Source organism: Octopus bimaculoides, chromosome 3 (genome assembly GCF_001194135.2).
Source record: "Octopus bimaculoides isolate UCB-OBI-ISO-001 chromosome 3, ASM119413v2, whole genome shotgun sequence".
NCBI classification, from domain to species: domain Eukaryota; kingdom Metazoa; phylum Mollusca; class Cephalopoda; order Octopoda; family Octopodidae; genus Octopus; species Octopus bimaculoides.
This window is the reverse complement of record NC_068983.1, coordinates 23,262,161-23,271,851: the sequence shown is the minus strand read 5'-3', so window position 1 is coordinate 23,271,851 and position 9,691 is coordinate 23,262,161. Positions and strand designations below refer to the sequence as shown.

General features: G+C 35.4%; 1 protein-coding gene across 1 annotated transcript in view; it reads left to right on the top strand.

Annotated features, from left to right (window-relative positions):
- Positions 1–3,506, top strand: part of LOC106880107 (transient receptor potential cation channel subfamily A member 1) — a 56,820-nt gene extending 53,314 nt beyond the window's left edge. The window contains exons 25-26 of the mRNA XM_052966090.1: positions 991–1,106; positions 2,499–3,506. Of these exons, the coding sequence (XP_052822050.1) occupies positions 991–1,106; positions 2,499–2,754 (372 nt within the window). The 3' untranslated portion in view covers positions 2,755–3,506. The remainder of the gene's footprint in view (positions 1–990; positions 1,107–2,498) is intronic.
- Positions 3,507–9,691: the final 6,185 nt, after the last annotated feature.

Below are 9,691 nucleotides of genomic sequence, written 5' to 3'. Positions count from 1 at the left end.
GCTATTATGCAAAAGTGTTGTAAGTCCAAAATGTTGCTTTTTCAGAAAACAAACAAAAAAAATAGTTTCACCATTCCATACCAAAACTGTCGAAGCAGCTGGAGATATGATAGTTTGACCAAAAGAACTAGCTGTTGCAAGCAAAAATAAATACTGAAAATAAAACACAATTGGACAAATTTGGACATGACAGTTTAACATAATAACTATATATATATATATATATATATATATATATAATGCATGTATGTATATGTGGAGGAGTATTTGTTCATCTTTACAGGTTTTTTATGCTGGCATGACTTAAATGAATATATTAAGGAATTGTTTTACAACCAGATGCCCTCCTTGCTACTATCTCTTGTTTTTCAATTAAGGGATATCTTATACCACATGTTTTAAAACATATAAAGACAACAGGACAACAGATGATTCATTCACAGGGGAAATGGCAACAATGTCACAACCCAAACCGAGAAATTTTTGGAGGACCACAAGCTCACACACAATAGGTTTAAGGTTCTGTCTTCCATTTACATGGATTTGGGTGACCTGGTCCTGGTTCCACAATTATTTAAGGATAATTTCAAATGCTCTACCTTTTCTATTACAGTTACAATACTAATACAAGAAAGCGGCAATAGCTTCCTTAACCCTGTAGTATTCAGAATTATTGTCAAATGTAATACTTAGTCATTCACATTGTTTTGAATTAGTCATGCGTTGTCTCATAGCTATGAGATTTTGAGGATGTGATTGTTTATTTTTAGAATGTTATTGTATGGTAGGTGTGAGAGATCAGATCTGTCCAATTTGAACCAGATATGGCCAGTTTAAATGCTAGAGGATTAAACAACACAAAGCTTGGGAAGAGGAAAAGGTGTTTTTTTTTGTTTGTTTTTTTAATTTTTGGTTTTGAAGATTTCAGTAATAATATTTGAATAGTTGAACTGGTAAGAAAACATTAATAATTTTCTTTATTTCTTGTAGAAAATTGTAAATGAAGACGCAGATGCAGGGCAATTGGATGCTAAATTAGCTAGTTTGGGCCGTTCAATTGCACAGAATGCTTACCTTTATGATGAAATGCACCAACAAAAGAAAAGGTAATGTAATTGTAAAACTGGTTTCAAATTTTGGCACAAGGCTAACAATTTTGAAGGGAGTATATAAATTGATTACATTGACCCCAGTGCTCAACTGGTACTTATTTTCTCAAACTCAAAAGGGACAAAAGGCAGAGTCAACCTCAGCAGACTTTGAACTCAGAACATAAAGACAGACAAAATGCTGTAAAGCATTTTACCTGGTGGAGTAATAATTCTGCCAGCTCACTGCTTTGTAATATAACTGTAATATTATTAAGATTATAGAAGACAGGATGCTTGTCTGGTAAAAATTACTGGAACAATTGACAAAAAGATTTGCTATATTTCTTTCAGCTCTCTACACTCTGAATTCAAATTCTATCAAAGTCACTATTTTGAGGTCAATATTATAAAGTTGTTGTTGTTGTTGGCACTCTGTCGCTTACGATGTTGAGGGTTCCAGTTGATCTGATCAACGGAACAGCCTGCTCGTGAAATTAACGTGCAAGTGGCTGAGCACTCCACAGACACGTGTACCCTTAATGTAGTTCTCGGGGATATTCAGCGTGACACAGTGTGACAAGGCTGACCCTTTGAATTACAGGCACAACAGGAACAGGAAGAAAGAGTGAGAGAAATTTGTGGTGGAAGAGTACAGCAGGGTTTGCCACCATCCCCTGCCAGAACCTCGTGGAACTTTAGGTGTTTTCGCTCAATAAACACTCACAACGCCTGGCCAGGGAATCGAAACCACAATCCTATGATTGTGAGTCCGCTGCCTTAACCACTAGGCCATTGCGCCTCCACTATTATAAAGTAACAATCAAGTAAATGGAGTTGATGATACCAACAAACTCCCTCTCCTCAAAATTTTAAGGCAGTGAATAGACAGAATCATTAGAATACTGGAAAAAATGCTTTGCAATATTCCTTGTGGCTCTTTAGGTTTTGAGTTCAAATCTTGCCATGCCAATTTTTTTTTTTTTTTTATATCTTAATGTGAAAAGAGACTTTATATATATATATATATAAATGCTGAAGGGAGGTAACTACCTCGTTGCAACATGAAATGGAATTAGAAATTTAGGATCACGAAAATGCAGAGTTTATTTAATTTTTTTATTTTATTTATCTATGAAGTTATTAGAGTTTCTAGTTGGTGGTAGCCATGTATAGCATTATTTCTTTCCTTTTAGAAATTTTCAACATGATTTAACCTGTAACTTGTTAATTAGATATACCATGAAGAGAAACATTTCATTAAAATTAAAAATGAAGTTAGTCTATAAGAAATTCAAGGAGTTTTTTTTCATCATAGAATGCTGATTGTGTGTGTAATTCACACATTGTGATTGTCGAATATCAAATAATTTTCCCCTCTTTTATCACAGTTTTGTATTTTCCTTCCAGATTGCGTGATATAACAAACAGCATAAACAAACACTATGAACTTCTTCGACTCATTGTTCGCAAGATGGACATTAGCACAGAGGATGACCACAAAGATGAAGGTGTTGACACAAGTGTGGAGAGTGACAGTGAATCAGGGGTTGATAACTCTCACGTAGTCAATGGATGGTCATCTGATTTAGTTCGAAATAATTTGTTAAAGCGAACAGCTGTTTTGTCTTACAAGCAGAACAAAAACATGAAGAAACAAAACTGATTTGTGATTGGTGTTCATTTGAAAATTTCAAGGGTTAACATTGGAAAATACCCATCTTAAGACATTTTGCAAACAAAAATCAGGGAATATAGAGAATTGAGCTGTCAATTCTGTTAAAGATGATACTGAGAAAGAAAATATGAATCAATAAAAATTATTCATTTATTAATTGTGCTACTTTAACAAAGAAGAGGGAATATATAAATTATATAGGAGATATAATTAGAAATAGATGTTAGATAGAGGTTGTTATTTTGGGAGGGCTCACTACAAAGAGCCGAGTCAAAATTTCATGTTGATCAGGTCTAAGTTTTGCCTGACCGTTTACTCAACAAAAGTTAAAGTACCAGTCAATAGAAACTTTACAATAATTTGGAATAGAAACATGCTAAAACTAATCATGAATAAATCTAACTGATCATCATTTTCATCTATAATTCATTCACACAAACAGAAACATCATAAGGATATAAATCAAATCCAGTACCTGACAGGTGCTTTATTTTATTTACCCCAGAATGAAAGGCAAAGTGAACTTCAGTAGTATTTGAACACAGATAACAAAAGACTATAATTACTGTAGTTTAACAATTTTGCTATTAGTATTTAGACACTAGAACATAATCCTTAATTATTTGAAGAGGGATTGTGCTTATGTTACTTTCATAGAAGGCCTGTGATAGCGATGGACAGAACTCCTTTACCAAACTAGACCTATAAAAATTACTTTAATGACTGGAATAAAATTTTAAGGAAACCAGTAAATTTAATTATTAATTTGCTTCATTCATCTTCAAATTATAGTAATGTTTGTATGAAATATTTTTTTTAACTTTTTTAAAATATAAAAATCTGCAACCACTCCTACATGCATTTTATGAAATGCAGGGTGTCTGAAAAGTAACTACCTATTTTTAAAATTAAGAGAAATTTATACAAGAAAATTTAGAAAACTAAGAAATTTATGCAATAAAAGTTTTAGACATCAAGTGTGTTAAGAAGCTTGTTTCCCAACCATATGGTTCCGGGTTCAGCTTCACTGCGTGGCACACTGGGCAAGTGTCCTTTACTATAGTTTCAAGTCGACCAAAGCCTTGTGAGTGAATTTGGTAGACGGAAACTGAAAGAAGCCTGTTGTATATATACGTGTGTTTGTCCCCCCATTGCCACTTAACAACTAGTGTTGGAATGTTTTCATCCCTAGCATCTCAGCAGAAGAAACCAATAGAATAAGTACTATGCTTACAAAGAATAAGTCCTGGGGTAGATTTCAACTAAAACAGTCTTTAAGGTGGTGCTCCAGTATGGCAGCAATCAAATGACTGAAACAAGTAAAAGGACAAAAGAATATATATATATATATATATATTTGGTGTTTAAAAGGGCATCCAGCCATAGAAACCATGCCAAAACAGACAATTGGATCCTATCAAACTGTCCAACCCATGCCAGCAAATTTAGTGTGAATCGGTTAGATGATTAAATCAGCCTCAGTAATTGATTTGTGCTTTATTTAATCAACTGCAGAAGGGTGACAGGTAAAACTGTCCTTTGAAGGATTTGAACTTGGAACAAATTCTGTGGTACATTTTATCTGATGCTCTAATGTTTCTGCCAATCAACTACCTTCACATTGTTAAATATAATACTAGAAGACCGATACAGTATGTGCTATGAATGAATGAATAAATGAATAAATAAATATACACAAGTCGTATTCATATGCATTTAGTCTCTTAAGCCTATGAAGACATTTTCAATAGCTTCAGATGAACATTGGACCTCTTGGTTTAACTGTCTTTACAGGTTATTAAGAATCACTTATCTCCCCTCCCAAAGATGTAGTAGAAAAAAAAAACTTATTAAAAGGTAAACTAAATTACGGCAGACACAAGTCATTTGCTGGTACAAAGTTGACATCTTGAAAATAACTACTTAGGTACCAGACAGGTGGAGAGACAAAGTGTAAAGACAGTAAAACCAGTTGATTCAATCCTCATCTGAAACTGATGAAAAGGCCTTCATGGTCTAATTTCACAGTCCAAATGCTTACAAGAGAGTGGACTTTGCAAAAGGCACTGAAAAAAGCAGATGATGTTAAAGTAAGTGCTGGACAATTAATTAACTCGACCACCCATGTAAGGCCCTAATATGATTTGAAATCAGGACACAAAGAGCAAGAACAAATACAGCAAGGTATCTTGTCCAGTTCTCTAACAATTCCATCAGGCCACCAATCCACACTAGCACTTTATTTACTGATCCTGAAAAGATGAAAAAGTAAATCAGTCTCAGCATAATTTGAACTTAGAATGCAAGAAACTGAAATAAATACCAAATGGTATTTGATTCAATGCTCTCACTGCCAATTTGAAAACTACAACATACTTGATCTTTGGACAATCCTAGAATATTGCATTGATTATAACTAAAAGTTTTGTAATGAAGAGTAGCTCTAATAGCAATGTACAGACTATGTAAGAGGGCTATAGTAGCCATATATTATTGTAAAACTTGAATATAATTGGTATAGCTACAAATATTTGAAGTTGTAAGTGACAATAAAAAAATGTATCATTAATATGATGGTTGTTGGTTGAAAATTATAAAAAGCTGATATCTATACCACCACCACCACCACAATTATCATCATGCAGTGTTTTAATTGGTTTCTCCATGCTAACATAGGTTAGCATGGGTCTGGTGCATATTATATTGACATTCATCTTATATTAATCATTTGTCACATTTTTTAGCATTTCATCCAACTTCCAGAGATCTAACATCACAGTATTTTCTACAATCTTTAGAAATAACATACATAATCTCACACTTGCATCTTTCAATTTCATTCCACACCAAGTCCTGGAATAGAGGAAAAAAATACTATTTTAAATTAATTGTTATAGGTTGCATCTTCTGACACACACAAGAGAGAAAACTGGCCAACTTTGTAGTCATGTCTTACAATGTGGACTGGGTGCATTCTGTTGTTGTTGTTGGCACTCCGTCGCTTACGACGTCGAGGGTTCCAGTTGATCCGATCAACGGAACAGCCTGCTTGTAAAATTAACGTGCAAGTGGCTGAGCACTCCACAGACACGTGTACCCTTAATGTAGTTCTCGGGGATATTGAGCGTGACACAGGCACAACAGAAACAGGAAGTAAGAGTGAGAGAAAGTTGTGGTGAAAGAGTACAGAAGGGTTTGCCACCATCCCCTGCCGGAGCCTCGTGGAGCTTTAGGTGCTTTTCGCTCAATAAACACTCACAATGCCCGGTCTGGGAATCGAAACCGCGATCCTATGACCGCGAGTCCGCTGCCCTAACCACTGGGCCATTGCGCCTTGACGGGTGCATTTTATCACGTCAACAATACAGAATTGTTGTTGTTCATCTAAAACAGGTAGCCTGTAATACAGGTTGCAGAGTCCATGTCTCATTCATATGGTTATATGACTTTGAAGATTCCTTCTTCAGCATGTCCAATGGGATGCATAGAATACAGAAAACTAGCCAAGAAACTTAACTATTTATATACGAAGGAGAACAGAGTAGGAGCTAGACCACAACCTGAGAAAACTACAAAAATCTTTTGTTTTAATACGGACTTTAACTTGTACATGAAGCAGTGGGATTCCAAAGATACACAAAATTTCAAAGCAACCAAAGAATGTAGCTAGAGGGTAAAGTCATATATAAAAGCCTTTGTAAAATTTATAAAAGCCACAAACAGTAGCTCATGCTTTTCTCTCATAATTCATGTAAAGATCATGTTTACTTCTAGACTGTGGTTGAATCTACACGAACTCTCTGCGAGCCCTAAACATGTTTCTCATCATATTTTACCTGTACGGTTATATAGATATTGAGAATTCTAAAATCTTCTGGAATCAAGAAAAAATGCTTTTCCAGTAAGAAACACGCTGTTGTGCACTCTCATCATTGCTGCAGTGCTGTAAAGCTAGTTGGGGTTGTCTCATTTGAGTTGGCAAAAGGTGTCATAAGCCTGCTCCAAACTTGTGTCCTTTATACTGCTACCAATCTAACAAAACAAACACACTTGTGCTTGGCTGTAAGCAGAACAGTAATTATCTCTCCAGCCACTCAGGATAGCTTGCACAACACCAATGCATTCCTAAATCTTTTAGGCAGAAGTTCAGTATTAACCAGAACGACAATACAAATATGACCCAACCCCACTCAGGTAAGTGGCCCCGTTTGATTTGTAGGAAAGGTGTGGGACCTGTTTGATTTGTAGGAGAGATGTAGGCAGGAACTCCATACAGTGTAAGCTATGGACATACGAGACATGCAGTGGATTGATAAAAAGGTTATCAGAAAAGATAGTTTTCATATGTGGAAGATGCAGAGGATCCATAAAAACTTTAAGAGACACGGGAAATTGATTCTCTCAAATGCCCTGGTGGCTCATTAGACGCAGGAGAAAATTTCTGTTACCTAGGGACCAAATTAGTAGTGGAGGAGGATGCATGAAGAGTGTGATAGCTAGAATAATAGGATGGAGGGAATTCAGAGAGCTGTTACCTCTGTTGGCCATGAAAGATTTTATGATGCATGTATATGGACAGTAAATCTACATGACAGTGAGACATGGGCCATGAATGCAGAAGACATGTAAAGGTTAGAAAGGAAGGAGGCTAGTATGCTCCACTGGATGTGTAACGTAAGCGTACATGTTTGACAGAGTGCTAGTGTTCTGAGAGAGAAGTTAGGCATAAGAGGAATTAGTTGCTGTGTGCAAGAGGCAAGACTGCACTGGTTTGGTTATGTGATGTGGATGGGTGCCAACAGCTCCATAAAGAAGTGCCGAATTCTCAAAGTGGACGAAACACATGGAAGTGGGAGATCCAGGAAGACAAGGGATGAAGTACTGAAGAATGACCTCAGAAAGCTGAACCTTTCAGGTGAGATGACACGGGACTCAGATGTCTGGTGCCTTGCCATACTCAAGAAGACTTGTACTCCACAACAGAAGTGTTAAGACTTATCCTTCTGGTGGTGTCTTACACTTGTGGTGGTGCCACATAAAAGAACCTGTGTGACTCCACGTATAAAGCAACTGTGTCGTGCCACATAAAAGCACCCAGCACACTCTGTAAAGTGGTTGACATTAGGAAGGGTATCAAACTGTAGAAACCAAGTCTGGTGCAGCTGCCCAGCTTACCAGCTCAGGTCAAACCGTCCAACCCATAACAGCATGGATGAATGTTAAATGATGATGAAGTAATATGATATATATTACTTTTAGCCTACCAATATGCTGATCGCTTTGTTTTTATTGCATAACAGCAATTCAATGTCTTCACATAACCAGCCAGGTTGAACTTTAAATTTCTTTCCAAAGTTGGTTGTTGAATCTTTGATCACTGTCCTCAGTTACATCCAAGAATCAAATAAATTTCAGAGAAAAATATTGCCAAACAGCTTCTAGAAATGATTTACACATACCAGATCCTTGAATTTTGCTGTATCTTGATGTCAATTTAGGTCATACAGCACTGGAGACCATGGGCAGTAACCCACAGCAAAAGCATAACTGTTGTTATTGTACAAAGATAACTCTGACACTGTTCAAAAAGTGCTAGAAACAAAACAAGGATATTATTACCAGATAATTTTGCAACGTTTTGTACCACAAATAAATAAATCATAATAATTAAAGATAGAGAAATCAATATTATAATTAACAGAAAATACTGGTAATTCTTTGCAGTTCCCATTCATGTTCCAGCTAGATCCTGGTAATTCTGGATTACACATTTCCATTCAACACTTGCTTGACACAATGATGATGATAGAGGTTAACTTACAGTTAGTCAGCTCATCAGTAAATTAAGAGCAGTAACAGTCTTGACAAATGGAGAACATTAATTTGTTAAACACATTACAGTAAAACATGTCAGCATCTCTGTCTTTGATAGCACCTGTTGCTACTAAAGAATCTTTGGAGATAAAGATGTAGATGCTAAAATTTCCAGAATTACTAATCCATTGTTATATGGTGTTATTTTTCATCTATTTGAAGTGAAATCATTCAAACCTGTAATACAATGTTAACATTTCAAAAATGTATAAAGAAGTGCAAATTTAAGTGGGCCACTGATTGTCCAAAACTTACCACTTCATGCAGTTACCTAATACTCATTTAATAAATGACAATGTGAAAGGGGGAAAAAAAAAAAAATTTTAAGCATACTTCATAAAATAACAAAACACAATGCCAAATCAATTGTGAATTATTAAACAAACTAATATTAAAAGAAAAATATGCATACAATACAAAGAATTTTAAATGATAATAAACCGAGTCAGTCAAGTGTGTGTCCATCTTACCAAATGTAACAGACAAGACAGACAACAAAAAGCAGGCACATATCTCTAGTAAAGAGTTAACAACTGAGGCTACCTTGCTTAATTGTTTATTACAATTGTTGGCTTCTCAAGTAAATTGCTCATGTATCACTATTTGGCTGGCAGAGATGGTCTTGTACAATTTGTACTAAAAGTAGCAATAATGATAATTATTATTACAGTAGTAATTAGAATGGATAACAATAGTAGTCAGGTATAGAGAATCAAAGACTGTTTTTACATGGGAAGGATTGGCTGTAATAGAGTTTAAAGGTCAAAACATTTTAAAAAGATACTTTGCAATGACTGAGAAAACATGTTCAAACCCCTTTCAGTCATTGTTTCTTCTAACTCTGAAGAACCACAGCATCATTTCTCTATGTGGCTTGTTCATTTTTCTCTCTCTTTTCTTTAGTTTTTTTTTTTCTTCTTCTTCTCACGTTCCCATTTCAACTCCAAGCCCAAATATGCTAATTCTACAAGAACTAAAACACTCCAATTTGAAACTTTGTACTTAACACAAAAAGCAATTTCCAAAACAATCCTGATTAACCCCCACAAAA